The 20,032-nt window shown below is 44.5% G+C and overlaps 1 protein-coding gene and 1 pseudogene across 1 annotated transcript; one reads left to right on the forward strand and one right to left on the reverse strand.

Moving 5' to 3' along the window:
• Positions 1 to 204: 204 nt before the first annotated feature.
• Positions 205 to 1,063, reverse strand: LOC125508252. Its single transcript, XM_048672926.1, has one exon. The coding sequence runs from the start codon at positions 915 to 917 to the stop codon at positions 603 to 605; it is 315 nt and encodes a 104-aa protein (XP_048528883.1). The 5' UTR covers positions 918 to 1,063; the 3' UTR covers positions 205 to 602.
• A 5,824-nt stretch (positions 1,064 to 6,887) lies between these two features.
• LOC125533281 lies at positions 6,888 to 7,006 on the forward strand (annotated as a pseudogene).
• The last annotated feature ends 13,026 nt before the right edge of the window (positions 7,007 to 20,032 follow it).

Raw genomic sequence — 20,032 nt, forward strand, 5'->3', positions numbered from 1 at the left:
GTGGGGTTTTTTAGTTTGTGTATGAAACTGTTCCCACCCCTACAAGTTTATGTACCAATAGTGGTATTAACTCTTGATTCTTCCCCTCCATGCAGGAATTAACAATACGGTTAAGCTCGGTGACCTTTTGCCAAAGTAAGACATGTCGGCAAACAAGGACGGAGACAAACCATGTGCAATACAGGCACAGAAGGGGGTCCCACATCTTCAAAAACTCCTCTCATTGATTGGCGAATCGGATGATGCACGACCGAATACATCCATATCCATCTGTGACACCAGAAAGGAAGAGAAAAGGAAAACATGCCCTCAATAATCATCAAAGATCCATCCTAATGCTGTGGCGGCAATCCATCAAATCACTCCAAGCTAGCTAGCACCTTAGCTTAATTAATCAGGTACCATGCCAGTGCCGGGGATTCATTTCAGGCTCAACAAGAAGAAAACGGAGAAGAGTCTCATGACTCGTCGTCGACGGTCTGCAGATTGAGCGCCAAGGACTCTGAAATCTGCATGCAGTGGATGTGGCAGTAGTATGTACTGGATCGATGATGGAACTCCTCGACCCATCGATCGATCGGTGGTGATGATGGAGCGCGAGGTCACGAGGCGGCGCTGTCGAGGACCTTGGCCTTGTTGTCGAGCATGGACCACATGACCTGCACGTCCTCGTAGGCGCACGCCATCACGTCGCCGTAGAGCTGCGCCGTCGTGGACGGGCTCTCCACCACCTCGCCCTGCGCCATCGCCGCCGCCGCTCCGGACCGCTTCAGATGGTGGCGCGTGCGCGGCGTCTTCTTGCCGTCGTTGCCGCTGCCGCCGTGCTGGTCTTCGCTCCTGCCCGCGCCGTGCTGCGGGCTGAGGATGGTGCAGGCCTTCCTGAACGGCGTCGTGATGGTGCGCTTCCAAGAACCCATATTCTATGTGGTATGTCTAGCTAGGCAGTATGCTATCTATGAAGTACCAAAGCAATGGAAGTTTCTCTCTCTCTCTCTCTGTGTGTGTGTGTGTGTGTGTGTGTGTGTGCAACTGTGCTGTAGAGCGAGAACCGGCTGCCCTGCCCGGGCCTGGGAGCCGATATATATCCATGGCGAGAGGGGGGCGGTGAGGGAGGGAAAGAAGGGGAGGGGAAGGTGGGGGAGACAAGATCCGGAAGACAGGATGGGTAGGGGTGCACGTTGCGGGCGAGAGCGCCCAAGGGGCGGTAGGGACTTCCGCTGCATGTCTCTCCTCAACAGCCGTCGGATCATCTGATCGGACGGCGCGCAAGCCCCGGTAGGTCACCGCCTAGGGTACGCGCCACAAGAGGGTTGTTTATCATTTCCCGTTGGTGGTGAAGGAAGGTGAGTGAGTGAGAACAGAATCATCCGCGGGCACGTGCTCCGTGGTGGGGTGGCTCCGCGAATGATGAGGAGCAGGCGCACATGGACGCACCATGGATGGGATCATGGCCGCTGCCGATGAGTGGACGACGACGGGCATGCGCGCGCGCCCCGCCGCCCCAGAACCGTTAGCGTTCGTACGACGGCGTACGTACGTGAGGAGGGCAGGGCTCGTGGTCACCATGTGGCAGGTCGGGTCGGATCCGGCGCCCCGCCCCCACCCCGTGACATTCATTGTGAGCATGCCCACGCCACTGTGCTATCAAGTGCATGGTTCTGTTCACGAAGACGTAACGGCCCTACTAGTGGTTGGTTATTCGTCGTGGAGGTTGTCACTGTGCTATGGCGTTCCATTGTGCTACGTCAACGCTGGCAATAAAACCGGCGCGTGTTTGCCTGCCGGATCTGGATGCGTGAACGGTATGCGCTCCTGGTTGCAAGTACACTTCACGCGGCCGGCGAGGGTATATTAAAATTCTCGGCGCGCGCGCACCGCGAGAGGTTTGAACACCGGCCTCCGTGACGACCGGCCCACTGGCGGTTTTTCGGTGTCCGGTACCAATCAACTACTCTACTTAGCAATGTCATAGCCTCTGACAGTGCCTAACGTTTGCTAGTAAGATAGGTGCCTGATCTTGCACGCCAACAGAGGAAAAGAAAATTAGAGTTTGATTACGGAAGATCTGGGGTGTTTACTTTATACGTGTTTGTATATATAATGTATGTGGTGATTTACCGAAAAATAAAAATACGTGGTGCAGAGGTCCAGTGAAAACATTGCCTATACCTGCACCGATGATTGTCTATGCATTAAATAACTGTATTGTATTGTATTTTTATAAGAAAGATCATACCTTTAAGGTAAGATCAAACAGCCACGCGAAGGGCGGCTAAGTATCGTTGCTTGCTTTGCTTAAGTATTGGCTTTGAGCATTGACATCTAGTGTTACTAGTGAATGTATTTGTACGTGACGTACAGTAGGGGAGTCGCAATGTCAGCTCGATCCGGTGATGTAAATAAATGAAAACTTTCAAATTGGAAAGTAGTCCCTTCAGAAGAAAAAAATGGAAAGAAGAGAAAGGTCAACTAGTGTTAGTTTCGTTATTTTCTTTTGGACCAAAGTGTTGGTTTCGTTGCTGAAGCAGTGGGTGTCGGCCAGGGCTTTGCCCTCTTGATGGACAAAGAAAAGTCAAACAGCTAGCCACGCTGAAAAACTAAACTGGTCAAATGCATGCATGTACAAAGTCTGTCACACCCAGTGTGAAATATCTTTCGTGCATTTACTACGTCACAGAGCGTGACAGTTCATCGAACGACACAACCGGTCCAGCGGATCAGAAGAAAGAGTTTTTTTTTCTTCATTTGGCGCAAGGAGAACGAGTTACGCGGGGGAAGTACAATTCTGAGAAGAATTTTATCCATGGACACAACACCAATCTATGTTGTTACAAAAAAAAAATTAATCAAAATCTGTAACGATACAAAAATGACAAATTTGACAGTGACTAGTGTATACTATAAATTGAGCATTACATTTGGCATATTATTTGTATTGATGATATATTTGTCCGTTTTGTATCTCGAGTTATGTTCCGAATTTTGATTTAAAATTTTATGATAGCATAAATTGATGTTGGCGTCAATGTGCTCACTTTTTCTCTACAGATTTTTGAACATTTAAAAAGATGCAATGTGAGTTGGGTGCAAAGGGTACACAGGATACGTTTCCGTGTTACGCGGTGATACTACAAATGGGAAATATGACGCATACGAACGACATCTCCGGTGGCATTCACCATATGCCCTCTCCCATTTGTCCACATACACGTCTAGATGTGTCTACGGGCATCCCTTAGTTGTTTAAATTTTCTGTGGTGCCCAAGGGTGTATCCCCTACTTATGCGTCACCTTTTTTGCAAACATCAAAATTTCCAAAATTGACACAAACATTGCATCCATCTTAAGCACAATTATAGCTAAACTAAACATAGAAGATAGTCTCACGGCATGAAACAATGCTTATTATACATACCACATTCAAGTCTCATGGTAAGTAAGCATAGAACGGTATAAAGTAAACTACTTTGATGATAAACTACGGTACGATCATATATGTATAAAATATCAATCTATTTTGTCAGAAAATTGTGAATTAACTTTGAAACATAGCACTGGTTACAATATACAACCGGGCTTTATTTTGGCACATTATCACTACTGATAATGAATTTGTCATTTTTTGTGTCTAGAGCCATGATCCAAATTTTGATTTAACATTTTGTGATAACATAGCTTGATGTTGTGCAATGTGCCAACTTTTTTTCAAGATTTTATTTTACATTTTAAAAGATGCAACACAGTTGGATGCACCATAATATGCTCCGCCTCCCCGGTGGTACGAGGTCATACTAGAAAAAAGGAAAGATGGCCCCTAGCTAAGTCTATGTCATTACCATCGGCCATCCATGTCCCCGGTCGGTCGGATCCAAACACGTCTGTCAAATAAGCCCGGAATTACGAGTGGGACCTTTAAAGATGGTTACTACTCTAAAAGCAAGGATAATACTAGAGACAACTGTTGGACACGGATTAACTGAGCTCGGGTGAATAGTAAAATCCAAAAAAGTTATAAAAAGAATTTAAAAAATCTTAACTTGTTTTGTGCCAAAATTTGACAAATGTTTTCAAAGCTTGCAAAGTTTCATTATCGCATGACATTCGTGAACTAGTGAAAAGAAATTGATGCTCTAAAGAAGTTATTTCCAAAAGCATTTTGGAGTCATGATTTTTTTTGCCACAATTTCCACGAATGTCATTTCATGATGAAAAATTACAAGCATTAAAAACATTTGTTAAAGTTTATTGCAAAAAATCAGACTTTTTGAATTTTTATTTTTTTTCTTTGAATTTTACTGTTCAGGTGAGCTCATATGAGCTCGAGCTGAGAAGGGAACTTTCGTAACTGTTGGCTATATCACATTGTCATGTCATCTATAGTCAATCTAATAACCAACATGCATAGTAGCTATCTATGGAGATGTACTACTTTATTGATACATGGCTCATCTTACTCTCCCACAAAGTTTCTTGAACGATGTGTTGCAGCTAGCTCTTAATCTACACCCCACTGCTCTTCTTCCTTCTTCAACTCGGTACAAATATAATACTTAAACCCTTATTGTCTACAAGTATAATAGGATGACATGGACAAGAGCAAGCTATATATAAGTGATGTATTCTTATTTTATTTTATTTTGCCAGGGAGGCTTTAAGTGATATTACATTAGATTTTTGCCTAGTTTGATGAGAGAAGAGAAACGGTATGTTGTGTTCGTGTGGTTGTTTGTCTTGTCGTACTCTGCCTTGTGGCTTTATCTATAAAGTCGGGCCTATGCCTTTTCTCTAAAAAGAAAAGGTATGTATATTTACAGTCAACTATAACACATGCTCCCACACCCTTTGTTAGAAAAAAGGTGGGGCAAATGTTAATGACATAAGACCTCTCACAGTGAGGTGTCGTAGGGTAGTATCGTAAATCCTCATGCAATGCCAGCTAGACATATAAATGACATGGCGTACAAATAAATAAAGAAAGAGAAGGTACTAGTATCATATTACGTGCTAGTATGAGTATACAAAATAATAAATAAAGTCATCCATGTACCCAACTTATGATACTATGCTTGTGGAGTTACTATCATAGGTTAATATCTTATTCATGATACTACCCACTGTGAGAGGTCTAACATGCAAGGATACCTAACTAATGTATGAGTAGACTGTTAGATTGACTATAGGTTACGTGCCAACTTTATATAACCAGGTTTTGTAGGTTTATATTGACTATGCTATTGGCCTTGGTCTAATAATTTTGTTTGATTAACCTCCATGATTCATTATTCATTATTAAGTTCTCGGTACAATCAACCAAGGAGTAGTACTATCAAGTTATCATGTGCGCGCGCAACACAAGGTCTGGAAACTGGGCCCTTGACGACCGGCCACTAACAGTTATCCAGTGTCCGGTATCAGTTACCACATGTGTACGTCTGACACTATCTAGTGATGCACGCCATCAGAGGGAAAGATTTTAAACTGTTGATTACGGAAGATCGGGAAGAGTTAATTACTTGCATGTTCATGCTGCAAGACCAAGAGAAAAAAAATACAGATGTATTTATTTATTTTGACAGGAAAGAGACTCTAACCAAGTGGTATTATAATTGTCTTTATTTTCCATCAATAAAAGTGATGATAAAATAGAATACACAGATGGAGAAATATCAATAAAGATACCAGATAATATTGAAACAAGTGGAATAATAGTCAAGTTCAATGAAAAATCTTCATTATCACAATTCATCATACAAAAAATGAATACTTGTGTTATTTCAGCTTTGACATCTGCTAGCACTGGTTAATTGTAGTACTATGTGGGTCACAATCACATGGTCAGCTGGTCTGGGTCGTGAATCCTGGTCACATAAATGTTGCACACATTCAAATGATCTTTCTAACGAGAGAAACAAGAAAGGTCAACTAGCTGTGTTCAATGAAACAAGTCAACTCAACATGCATTATCATGTAAGCTAATTCGGATGAGAAAATTTGAGACTTGTTACATGTCTATTGTAGTGGGTTGTGTAATTTGAAGTGGGCCAATTTTTAGTTCAGTTTCGCTTGACATCATTAAATAATCAATATATGGTTGTTTGCATCACTTGAGGCCAGGGGTACTATCTACCTTTTCAGAAGAAACGAAAACGTTTTATTTCTTTTAGTTATTTTTTTCTAAAACAAAAGTTAGTAGCGTTCTTTGCATTACATTAAGATGAGTGGAGAATACAAGATCGGGAGAGTAGAAAAAATAATCACAACTAAGAGAAAACTTGCGTCGAGAGCATCCAAAAGAAGAAAGAAATAGAGGATCATCCTCTTCCATTGTCCTCACCGCCGGTAGGCTGCACGAGAAAACCACCGTTGTAGACTAAAAGCACCAATCAACCAAGACCAACCCTGGTGCTTTGAGGCCATTGACACAGTTGAATGGCAACAAATGATGTGCAGCCAAGGCTACAACACAACATCGTCACCGCCGCGTAATCGAAGGGCATCAAGGAGGCAACTGTTTCAATCTCTTTTTAATTATTCTTTTGCACATCGTGACAAACTTAATGTACGTGCACGATATATATTAACCCCATTATCTTATTTTTAACGTTTGTGATATGTTTTAGCTCGCTGCTCATCACTCACGCGTCTAGGGGCAGCGTTGTGGCGCGAAAAGTGCGTTCTCAAAGCGGTGGAAAATACGTGTTGCTGCGGTATAGAGGGAGGGGTGGAAACCGTGGTAAACTAATCTCCGTAGTTGAGCATGAGAGTACGTAGTATATGACATTATCCATTATTAGGCAACAGTTGTAATGGTAGTAAGAATATACAATCGACTTTGTAATGGACCTGAGAGTAGCAAGCATAAGGGACGAAGACGGAGCTAACATGTCGGATGCGATCATACCAACACTAAAGCATCGGATCTCATGAGAACTCCGGATTTAAGCATGCTTGGGGGAGAGTAATATTAGGATGGGTGATCTTCTGTGAAGTCCTCGTGTTGCATTCCCTTTTTAATTATTCTTTTGCACCTCGTGATAAATATAACGCACGTCACACCCAGATTGTGTCACCATGCAAACCCACCACCATGATCATAGATGTAAAACGTCAACATCTCCAAATCACACCAAGACAGACACCACCATCTCTAGATTGTAGACGTAAAAATCATATTCACTCAAACCCGAAATAGTTCTCAAATTGGAGCATGCTACTTCCAATTGTGTGTATTAAACATAGAAAAAATTAAGTTAAAAGCATGTAGAATAGATGATTTGTCTAGGGAAGGCGGCGGCTTCTGTTCGAAACCACGATACTTCGTCAGCGAGTGTTAAGTTTGTACACGAAATGCATCAAGTTTTTTCCGTAACACTCTTAAATTTCTACAGAACCTACAAGGGTCCTATGAAGATATCATGCCAAAGTTCATCCCTTACCGGGCTCATTTGCGCGTTATGTTGAATAGAAATGCGTTCTGCCCTTTTTTGTGTGCAGAGAATCAATTAATGTATTGAAAATAGCAAACCAACCAAACAAAATGGTCAAATTTGAGCATGGCACTTCCAATAGTGTGTATTAAACACGGAAAAAGTTTTAAGTTGAAATGATGTAGAAAATTTGAATTGACTGTGGAAGGAGGTGGTTTCCGTTAAAAACCCTGATACTTCACCGAAGAGTGGTCAGTTTGTACATGAAGTGCATCAAGTTTTTGTCATAATGCTTTCAAATTTTCACCACAACCTATATGTCCTATGAAGACAGCATGCCAAGTTACATTGCTTTTCGAGCTCATTTGCATGTTATGTTGAATGGAAATGTGTTATGTCCTTTTGCGTGGCCAAAAAATCAATTAATGATTCGAAAATACCAAACCAACTCAAAAGTGTTCAAATTTGAGAATGCCACTTCCAATGGTGTGTATTAAACATAGAAAAAAGTTTGAAGTTGAAATGACGTAGAAAAATTGAGTTGTCTATGGAAGGTGGTGGTTTCCATTCAAAACTCTCATACTTCATCGAAGAGTGTTCAGTTTGTACACGAAATGCATCAAGTTTTGCCGTAACGCTCTCAAATTTTACCACAACCTATAGGGATCCTATGAACACACCATGTCAAGTTTTATCCCTTTCTGAGCTCATTTGCACATTATGTTGAACGGAAATGTGAGTTGCCTTTTCCGTGACCGGAAAATCAATCAAGGCTTCAAAAATACCAAACCAACTTAAAAAGTGGCCAAATTTGAGCATGACACTTATAATGGTGTTTAGTCAACGTAGAATAAGTTTGAAGTGGCAATGACGTAGAGAAGTGCAAAACACTAAAATTACTAAAAAAAATGAAAAAAAAGACAAATGTGATGGCCGGCCGCCACAGCTAACACTTGTGGTGGTCTCTTTGCAATGCACGCCATTTAAACAAATAAACAACCACTTAGCTGATTTGGTCGTTCCTTTTTGGAATTTAATTTGCATCTTGCCAATGTGCCCTATCCCGACCCACGCGCATGCCGCTGCCACAAAGGAACCCCGCAGCCACCATGCGCTCGCCATCATTTTTGCCGTCACACTCCATTCTCTTCACCACCTCATGTTGCATTCTCCTCACCATCATGGCGCACCGCTGTTGGCCCCACTGTCGGCATCCTCATGCACCAGTCTCCTTCACCGTAGGCGTTGTTGCAACATGCCTGTCTCCCACACCACGGCCCCCATTTATTACAACGGTCATTTAACCTCTGTGTCTCTTCAACCTTTCGATCGCGTTTCACTATTGCAAGAAGCACACCCATCACAACAATTTTTTAGAGGGTATACTGTGTGGCTCCAATGGCGCTCCGAGCGGCTGCCGATGACGAGCAGGATTTCACCATGCATGTCGTGGTGGACACCCACAGAAGATTTATGGAGCTCTTGGTGGTGTACACCAACAACCTGGTTTGGGTGGAGCACTCCATCCACATCATGGAGTTGTTGCTTGCTGAGGAGAAGTACAAGGTGGTTAGGTTCGACCTTGAGTACACCTGCGCTCGTGTCGGGTCTTGTCCCAAGGTCGCCGTCACCCAGATGTGCGTTTGCAATCACGTCCTCGTCTACCACTACTGCCTGGCCACAAGGCCTTGCGAGCGTTTCGCCAGGTTTGTCAACAGCCCCCACTACATGTTCATTACGGTGGACATCACCAATGATGTAAAAGTGCTCAAAAATTCGGGAATCGCCTGCCAGAATCTTGTCGACATCCAGGGCCAATACAAATATCTGGGGTAGCAACGAGCATGAGAAGGATTCACTGGTTCACCTCGCCGAGGCCATCATCGACCCCTATTACAGAAACATGAAGGATTCCTGCAACAAAGACAAGCGTACCTGACACCCGGCCTGGATGGAGAAACTCGACAAATCTCATGTCGTGTACGCGGCCAAAGAGGCGTACACGAGCTATGATATATATAGTCGGATCGTTGACATGAGGAAGTGCCTCCTTCCCCAAAGTGGTCAGGGATCCAGCCGAAAGCAAAGCAATGACAAGCGTCGTCGTAACAAGAAATAGATGATTAGATCCTCGTTTCTCCTAGTTTAATATGCATGTCGTAATTGCTTACTTTGGTGTGTGTAAATATTATGTGTAGTCACTTGTGTAATTGTATGCTTAATTTGGTTATGCAATGCTATTTTTTTAAGTATATATGTTGATATTCTGTAGACAGAGCGTACGTAGGTATTGTGCGGACATAGCAAATCACATCGCACGCGGACTAAACAATTGAACCCGTCAGTGATGTTTTCATCAATTACTCATAATTGTATACCAGCAATCGTTTGGTCACAACTCACACGGCTTGTTAACATGAATCGTCTATGTTGTTATCGATCTTCCCACACATTGCCAATTGCAGATATGTTTGCCGCGTATCACACACATCTTGTTAAGTTGAACCATTTCTGTTCTCTTGGCTCAACGCAAATAGTTCATTCGAGTGAACTGTATGTTGTATATCGCACACACATTCATCGGGTCGACCATTTCTTTTGTGTTGCCTAATCACAAACAGTTCATCCGAGTGAACTGTATGTCATATATCGCACACATCTTCATCTGGCTGCCTATTTCTGTTGTTCCGTGTCATCGCAAACGATTCATCGGAGTGAACTCTATGCGTATATCGCACACACCTTGATCTGGCTGCCCGTTTCTGTTGTTCTGTCTCAACGCAAACAGTTCGTGTGGATCAACTATATGCCCTGCATCACACACGCATCTAAAATCTGAACCGTGTTTGATGTATCCACCATCACAAACATTTTGCATCTTTTTTGACGGATTTTTTACACCACCGTTTGCGATTAATGCATCGCACACAGTTTTATCGAAGGGTCTCTGATTGTAGTGTCGCGTTAGCAGCATCGTGCAGTAATGCATCATACTTGGTTCATAGGATAAGAATATTATAGGATTATAAAAGTCATAAGAAATGAGTTGTCATGTATCTCATATCCTATGAGTAGGAATAGGTAGAGAGATGTTCTTTGTTTCACGTCATAGGAATATTTCCATTGAGTCCAGACTACAGTTTATTTTTCTGTGAAATGTGGAGGATGGGAAGAGTTCCTCCATAGGAATAGAATTATATTCCTACAAACCAAAGAACTCTAAAGGAGTTTTTCTTATAGATTTCTATAAAATTTCTCCAAACCAAAGAAGGCCTTATTAGTCGAACCTAGTGAATGAAATAGGTAGCAAGTGGAACATGTGTGTAATATCTAAGGCAGCATATAACTTTGAAAGGAGGCCTTATTAGTCGAGCCTATAGATCAATGATCATTTATATATACTTTTTGCATTTCGTTGTCGACATGTGTATGTGTTTTATAAAATTTCTTTTCTTTCATAATCTTTCTTTTTAGAAACATGGATACATTTCTGTAGCACGGTACAAAAAAGGATTTGCTTGGGTTTGAGTTGTCATGTGTGAGGTTATCCTTCCAGAAGCCTCTCCTTCCCTAAGGGGAGCCGTTCCCCCGTGAAGGAAAGCTTCTAGGGACAAGGAGGAAATTATGTGTCTAATAGGTTCGGACAAATGTAGGTGTTCCCTGCAAGACAGGCTCCGAGCGCCGGCGCCTTGAATTTTATCTCCTAAAGAGGATAAGTCAATTATTGAAGGGCAAATAATCAACTCAGGTAATTACACTTGTAACATTAAGGATGGTTTGAAGATACTACTAATTAAGAATTGAGTGGTAACGCTAAACTTAATACAAATTGTCATTTATATTTTAATAGGTGATTATAATTTTGTCGCATTGTTCAAAAAGGTCAACCCATAAGTAAGTAGAAATAACTTACCTCGGTCACCTTTCCTCATCAGCCGAGATGCGGACCCATGAGAAGGTGTGTCGTTGATAACTTGGCCTCGAAGGGTGGACCTTGCGCCTACGGGTTAATGTTCTAAAGTACATTGGTGAGGATAATAACATCGCAATGTAACATGTTTGTACTTTGTGTATTGGATTTGTATGTGCTATGTGAACATCAAAGTGCTGGAATGAATGTACACCCTCCGTTTCTTTTTTACTCCACATATAAGATTTATCTGAAGTCAAATTTTATAAAGTTTGGCCAAGTTTTTATAGGAAAAGATATCAACATTTACAATACGAAATCAATATCCTTAGATGCATCACGAAGCTGATTTTCATATTATATAACTTCAATACTATAGATGTTATATTTTTAATAAAAGATTGGTCAAACTTTACATAGTTTGACTTTAAATAAATTTTATACACAGAGTAAAAAGAAACGGAGGGAGTATTAGATGTGTTATGTGAACATCAAATTGTATTGACAAATGATATTGTATAAGATGCATGTCTGTATGTATGTGACGGCTTATGAAAATACAATATTTAGATGTGATTCTTGTATATTGTATGTGTAATAATGTGTGTTGTTGGGCAGAAGCGGATGCAGTGCTAGCTGCTTGTACATTTCTTTTCCTACAGGGCTACTTATACGTCCATTTTGCATCATGTTTTCCTACTGTTATTTATAATGTTTTTATCCATAATAATGCTTTTTGAAGTAATTCTAATGCATTTTCTAAATCTGGACCTGGAAAAGCTACGTCAGGCCACCTATTCTGCACAACTCCAAACAAGCTGAAACCTCACGAAGATTTTTTAACAAATACATGAAGAATATTCGAGCAAATAACTACCAGAGGGGGCCCACCAGGTGGGCACAACTCACATGAGCGCGCCAAGGAGCCCAGGCATGCCCTAGTGGGTTGTGCTCACCCAGGCCCACCTCCAGTGCCCATCTTCTGGTATATAAGTCATTTTGACCTAGAAAAAATCAGGAGAGGACTTTCAGGATGGAGTGCCGCCGTCTCGAGGCAGAACTTGGGCAAGAGCACTTTTGCCCTACGGAGGGGGAAATCATCGTCATCATCATCACCAACAACTCTCCCATCTTGGGGAGGGCAATCTCCATCAACATCTTCAACAACACCATATCCTCTCAAACCCTAGTTCATCTCTTGTGTTCAATCTTATTACCGGAACTATAGATTGATGCTTGTGGGTGACTAGTAGTGTTGATTACATCTTGTAGTTGATTACTATATGGTTTATTTGGTGGAAGATTATATGTTCAGATCCAATATGCTATTTAATACCCCTCTGATCTTGCGCATGATTATCATTTGTGAGTAGTTACTTTTGTTTTTGAGGTCATGGGAGAAATCATGTTGCAAGTAATCATGTGAACTTGATATGTGTTTGATATTTTGATAATATGTGTGTTGTGATTCCCTTAGTGGTGTCATGTGAACGTCGACTACATGACACTTCACCATATTTGGGCCTAATGGAATGCATTATGGAGTAGCAATTAGATGATGGGTTGCGAGAGTGACAGAAGCTTCAACCCCAGTTTATGTGCTATTCCGTAAGGGACCGATTGAATCCAAAAGTTTAATGCTATGTATCGGGGATATACCCCGCGGTATGACCCGGCTGGAATGTTAAACCGGCTGGGACTTGGTAAACTGGCAGATGGTAAACCGGTGGAGAGTTAAGATAGAGTCAAGACAGATGGCTAAGACAGACGTTAAACCGGCAGATCAATGTTAAACCGGCAGACGTTAAGAAGCCTAGGAAGGGAAGTCAAAATAGTTTAAGTTAAAGTCCGAGTTGGATTCCACATGTAACCCGCCCCTTCAACATATATAAGGAGGGGCAGGGCTCCTCAAAGGGGGACAAGCTACAAGCAAGAAGAAACAATCTTAGGGCTAGACACAAAGAGGAGAGCCGGTTTACAGCGACTCCCTCGTGATGATAATGAGAACTATCCTCAAACAGCATGTAGGGTTGTTACCGGATAATGTTTCCCGGGGCTCGAAGTTGTCTAAACCCTTGTCTTGTGTTGCGTCTCTCGATTCCGCTCACCCCTCTCAAGCTACCACATAGATGCGTTGGTCTCGCGACTAAGTTCTCATACTAAAGACAACTGACGTGTTAATTCCCCGACAGTTGGCGCCCACCGTGGTGCCCGCGCACGGTGGTGTTGAGTTCTTGGAGGGATCTTAACTAGGGTTTCGAGAAGCTTACAATCCGTCGAATCGGCGAAAGGACGGTACGGAAGGATTTGCGTCAGTACTAGCCTCGTCTGCTGAGATCAAGGAAATATTATCGTCAAATCGCCATGGACGATCGCTACAGTTTCGATCCGATCTATGTTGGCTATCAAATCGCCATGGATCCAAACCCGTACATATCTACTAAGGAAATTTAAGTTGTCGGTTCAATCCGATCTACAGCGAAGCCGAATTGAGGTAAAAGGAACCAAGGGCTTGACCCCGGCTTGGTCATCGTACGATACTTCCCAACCGGGATGAAGGAAATCAATAACAAAAAAAGGGGGGCACGACTCAGGAGATATTTTCTGCTATGACCCGGATTTGCCATCGCTGAGCTGCAGCAGTTTTTTTCCGAGCCATTGCCATGACCCACTCGGCCGTGGACCTCTTGACCGACTGCAGCGTCAAATCGCCACTGCAATCTAGCGGCCTCACCTCTGCCGCAATAAATCAGCCAGGCTGTGTCTCCTCTTGCCCCAGCTGCCCTGTGACTCCGGCCTACATCCGTTGACCTGCCGTTTTGTGCCCAGTCAAGCGCGCCACTGTGAACCGACAGCCGCTTCAGAGCCGCGCTGCCTTGAGCGCCTGCACACCTGAAGCGCTGAGACTGGTTGTAATGGGAGTATCATATACTAGTATCATGCATATGATACTAGTGTGTGATACTATCTCTGTAATGCATATTATCATAAATTAGTATCTTAGATTACCTTATTAATTGCCATGAATGACACACACTAGCGGAGCATTTAATATGATATTGTATCATGATATGATACTACATCCTCTCTTTCTTCATTTAATTGTGTGCCACATCATCCAAAACATCTAGTTGGCATACATGATACTCTTATGATACTCCCATTAGAACCAGCCTGAGCCTTTCCGTTCGACGCCGGTTCAGCCCGCGCCTCCATCGGGATTGGCCTACCTTGTGGTTCTCCGTCGCCCCGGATCGCGCCTCGCCTCCTCTGGGTCGCCATCACCGACCCGGAGCCGCGCCTCTCCAACCCGATGCCGGATCCAATCGCGCCTCGCCTCCGCCATCTTGACCTCGGATGGACTCCATTGAACTGGTGTTTTCGCGGCCTTGAGTCACCGCTCGCCAAGGGCCAGCTCCTGCTCTCTAGTACCGCACACCCAGCCGCGTCAAAATCGCCTTCGCTGGTTCACCTCATCGGCTGTGGGTCGCTTCAGTTCTAAACCGCCAGAGCAAGCCTTGAGACGCCACTTCTTCCTCCTGAGCCAACTCGCTTCAGACGCCTCCTTGCACGGCCGAGTCACCCTGCCTTGTCGTGCGCCTCCGTCGCCGTCTCATCCTTGCGGTGAGTCGCCCAGTTGAGCCGCCCGGCGCCTCGTGCCACCGCAGCCGTTTCATCCTTGCGGTGAACCGTCGTGCTATTGTGACCTTGAACCGCCTTCGACGCGCATGCGCGCTCTACTGCAAGCCGGCCAGGACCCCTGCTGCGAGCCGCAGCGCCGCCTCCGACGCGCCCGCGCGCTCTGCTGCCCCGATCTCTGCAGTCTGCCATGGATTGAACCCGCCCTGTATGCAAGTTTCCGCCTTTGCTGCGGCCGGGCCCTGCGACGCCTTCACCAGAACGGCCACGAGCCGCCCTCGGGTTCGTTGATGCCGAGCCATCTCCGTCTTCGTCGCGGACAGCTTCCGCCGTGACCTGCCGCGGCGAAGTGACTTTAAGCCACCGCCACAAATCGCCGGGGGCTTCCTCCAGTCACTAGGGCCGGGCCGCCTCTGTTACAACCATTACGAGCCGCCAATCACCAACGCTTGCTGCCTCGTTTTCTACGGATATGGTGGATACAACCCTACTGCCTGGAGCTCTTCCCAAGTCAAATACGATCCGGACATGACCTGCCTGGAGCTCCGCCATGAGCCGTCCCTGTGCCGGGTCACCTCTGTCTGAATCACCGCCGGGCCGCCATGGACTCGCCACACCGCTTTACTCCAATGTACATATCCGCGTCGCTCGCTTGTATGCCTCAGCGCACGACCGCGGCCCCATCCTCCTCTCCCGCAGGTGCCCGCACCCGCTGGCCCCTGCACGCCCTACGTCGCCCGTCAGCCGTGTCGCCGCTGATTCGTCAGCTTCACATTGCCGGATCACCGCACTGGCTCGCGCCCCTGACTGGCCGGCTCCGGCTTCCCCATCGCCACCTCCGCTCTGGCTGCATGCTCCCCTGAACCGTCGCCGGGTCAAGCCCCTGCTACAAGCTGCCTCATCGGCCTCTGATTTTGACTTGCCACTGAGTTGCCGCACCAATGACCCGGCCGTCTGCCATTAAGCACCGAGCCGCTGCTGTCCGAGGACCCCGTCTGTCGCCATCGTCAAGCTGCTTGTTGAGCCACCCTGCTGAGACACCGCTTCGCTGAGCACCGCCGCCTCCGAGCTGCCGTTTCCGTTGCTGCGATCCTGAACCGGCCACGCCTTCGGGTCCGCGACCTTGTTGACCCGTTGCAGTGGCTCCCCTCTGCTCGCAAGCAGCCCTCACGGCCCACGCCTCCGTGGCTTCAACTGCACACCCGAGTCACCCGTTCGTCAGTTTGGCTCCGCCTCGCTGTGCTCTCGCAGTTAGGTGTTCATACCGGATTAGTCTCGCCTCTGCTTCTGCTATAGTGCTGCTTAAACCGCCCGATGTTGACCCACCGAGCTGTGGTCGCTACTACTACCACGGTTTGATGGATGGAGATTTTGAGTTCAAGATTAAAATGGCGTCAGCATATTATGTGATGGAGGGAGCGGTCAAATCACAAACCACCAAGAACATCGCCTTCCTCTATTGCCTGTTTCTCAGGCGCGTTGGGGAGTGAAAAAAAATAAAAAAACAAACATGACCCGGAGGGTCCGTCTGAGTCGACCGGTGCAGAGCTTTAAGCCGCCACCTCGGTTGCGGTGAACGGATCATTCATCATCCAAAACTGTTTGCCATCTGCAAACATCAGGTGCTATCCATCTCAAATTTGTTTTATTAACACATATTATTTCTATCAAAGGACAAATTACTTTGATTTGTATATTTTTATATACAGGACCATTATTCACTACAAATGTGGTTTATACCACGGATATGGAGCACGGATTGATAATAGTCCACCTGGGGATAATCTGGAACATATCATATGATGAATGGACGCACACAAGCCGCCGCCCCTGCGGCCCAGACTACTTCGACTCATCGGGACCGTGCCTGGAGTCACCTCAACCTTCTGTGGATTTACATCGCGTTATTAACACCGATGATATATAACTTCTGCTATGGTCAAGTACGGAGAATCTCAAGACAACTCCTTAAGTCATCTTAAGACTCGGGGGCTATGATGATATGACGCAGCAAGTTTTGCCAGTTTTAGCAAATTCAAGTGCCCCAGAATGTTGAAGGGAAACCCGATCCCGGAGGCTACGGTTATATTGGTGCAAATTTAAAGGCCATCAGAAAATTTCCGGCTTAAAAAGAAGGATTCCGGTTTAAAATCCGGTTCAAGGGAAATCTGTTCCCCCATAAAGCTCTGAAGCTCTCAAATCCGGTTTAAGAATTTCTGGTTCAAAAAGGAATTGACTTCTCGCAAGTTCGAGTTTAAAGGCCGTCAGAAAATTTCCGGCTGAAAATAAAGATTCCGGTTTAAAATCCGGTTCAAGGGAAAGGTGTCTCCCAAAAAGCTTTGAAGCTCTCAATTTCTGGTTCAAAATCCCGGTTCAAGAAGAATTTATCTCTTGTAAAAAGTTAAAGGTTGCCGAAGAGTACCTGTTGCCATGATGCACGGTTCAAACATGGGTATCCCGCCTTATTGGCTTATCATATTATTGGTTACATGGGGGCTTCAGCTTACAAAGCGGGTTTTTATCCATTAATCCGGCTATCACGCCACAACAAAGCTTGGGAGCTTCACACCCAAGGGGCCAAAGACAGTCTTGATGCTATGCACAACTCAAACATAGGCACCCATTGAGCACAGCTCGCAAAGTTACTTGGGGGATCTTTGTGTCAAATACCAAAGAGTTTGAAAGGACCCTTGTAACCGGGTATCGACCCACGGCTTGGAAGCCTGGTGTATTCACCTAAAACCCCGGGTTAACCTGCCTTCATCAAGTAAGCCACTCCTATCCAGGTAATCCCGGCATGACCTGCCGAACGTTTGACAGTTACTCTCACTGAGACCCTGAACTTGTCAAAGTTAAAATGACGATTGGTTAGTTGGAGGCCCATCTTAAAAGGCTTTGTCAAATGGTTTAACTCAGTGGCCTGGCAGCCCATGAAAAGCCTCGAATTTGGGCCTGGCAGCCCTTGAAAAGCCTCGACTACACGATTTTATTTGCTTTTGTCAAGATTTTTCTCTTTTGATAAATTTTATGTTGAACCGGCGTCTATTGACCCGGCATGACTATCAGTCATCAAATTAACCCGGTGTTCATTAACCCGGCTCGACTTTCAACTACAAGTTGTCAGTACATAATCACTTATAATCCGGTGTTTATTGACCCGGCCTGGCTTTGGACTATAAGTCGCCAGTATATATTTGGATTGCGCCATTGGAATTTTGCGCTTATAAATCATTGGGTATATTATTCAAATAGCCAACATGGATGGATTTTTATGGTTATCAATAACTAGTATTATGATTAAGGTTTTCAAAGTCGTTTTAGCGCAATGGCTATCATATTATCAATGGATATGATTTATTCTACAATTCAAAGAATAGTCCCGAGTTGCTGCAGGCTTACGACCCGGCACTTGGGGGCTACATTATTTAAGTTGAGATTACATCAAATCTGCAAGTCTCATGTCGCTGCAAGCATGCACCATGACACTTGGGGGCTAATGCAAAAGTCATTTTTTTGATCACCTTATTGAAGACCCGACTCATCACATCGTAATGAGCCGGCCCTTGGGGGCTACCAATTGCTCCTGTCAACAATTCAAGATACAAAGCTTTTTATTCATTATATTGAAGGGTCCACTACTCAGTTGGTAAAGCACAAGGCTCTTAACCTTGTGGACGTGAATTCAAGCCCCATGACGGGGGTTACATCATATGATGTTATTCTCAATGAAGTATATATAAAGTCCCAACTCAATATTATCTTACTGAGTCGGCCCTTGGGGGCTACATGTTGCTAATAAAATCTACATGATCATATTTTCGAAGTCCTTGCTCATTATTTACATAATGACCTGGCCCTTGGGGGCTACACTGGTTGAAGTTTTTATGAGCATAAGAAAATTACAAGTCCCAGGTTGCTGCAAGCATGACAACCCGGCACTTGGGGGCTACATATATGGAATACTCAGTTCTGACTAGTGATTGAGATGAACAACCTGGATTTCTTCAAGCTTGTGACATTCATATTGAAGCAAGTCTTAAGCTGTTGCTATGTTACCTTCTTAAGACTTGGGGGCTACAAGTGATAGGCATATAAGAGGTATATTTTCAAGCTTGATGTTAACTACAGTTATGACCTGGTGCCATCAATATTTATAAACCGGTAATGATAAACCGGCAAGTTCAAGTCTTAAACCGGCACAGTTTAACATTCTCAAACCGGCAAGTTCAAGTCTTACACCGGCAAGTTCTACATTCTTAAACCGGTTGCAGATCAGATGAGTACTTCAAAGGCCAATATTTTTGTTAAGCATTGGGAGCTGAAGTCAAAGGAGTTATTTTTCACTATATTTATCCATGACAAACCAATGTCAGCAAATTGATTATGAAGCTGGTCTATTAACTCGGATTTTCTAGAAGGAAATGACAAGGATTTAAAGATGCTCAGGATCAGTTTAACATGGATAAATCCAAATTAAACTGGGGGCTAATGTCGGGGATATACCCCGCGGTATGACCCGGCTGGAATGTTAAACCGGCTGGGACTTGGTAAACCGACAGATGGTAAACCGGCGGAGAGTTAAGACAGAGTCAAGACAGATGGCTAAGATAGACGTTAAACCGGCAGAACAATGTTAAACCGGCAGACCAATGTTAAACCGGCAGACGTTAAGAAGCCGAGGAAGGGAAGTCAAAATAGTTTAAGTTAAAGTCCGAGTTGGACTCCACATGTAACCCGCCCCTTCAACATATATAAGGAGGGGCAGGGTTCCTCAAAGGGGGACAAGCTACAAGCAAGAAGAAACAATCTTAGGGCTAGACACAAAGAGGAGAGCCGTTTTATGGCGACTCCCTCGTGATGATAATGAGACCTAGCCTCAAACAGCATGTAGGGTTGTTACCGGATGATGTTTCCCGGGGCCCGAAGCTGTCTAAACCCTTGTCTTGTGTTGCGTCTCTCGATTCCGCTCAACCCCTCTCAAGCTACCACATAGATGCGTTGGCCTCGCGACTAAGTCCTCACACTAAGGACATCTAACGTGTTAATTCCTCGACAC

Source organism: Triticum urartu, chromosome 1 (assembly GCF_003073215.2).
Source record: "Triticum urartu cultivar G1812 chromosome 1, Tu2.1, whole genome shotgun sequence".
NCBI classification, from domain to species: Eukaryota; Viridiplantae; Streptophyta; class Magnoliopsida; order Poales; family Poaceae; genus Triticum; species Triticum urartu.

What these genes read in the sequence shown, in the direction of transcription:
- LOC125508252 (XM_048672926.1), bottom strand. Translation starts at nt 917, where the DNA reads ATGGGTTCTTGGAAGCGCACCATCACGACGCCGTTCAGGAAGGCCTGC.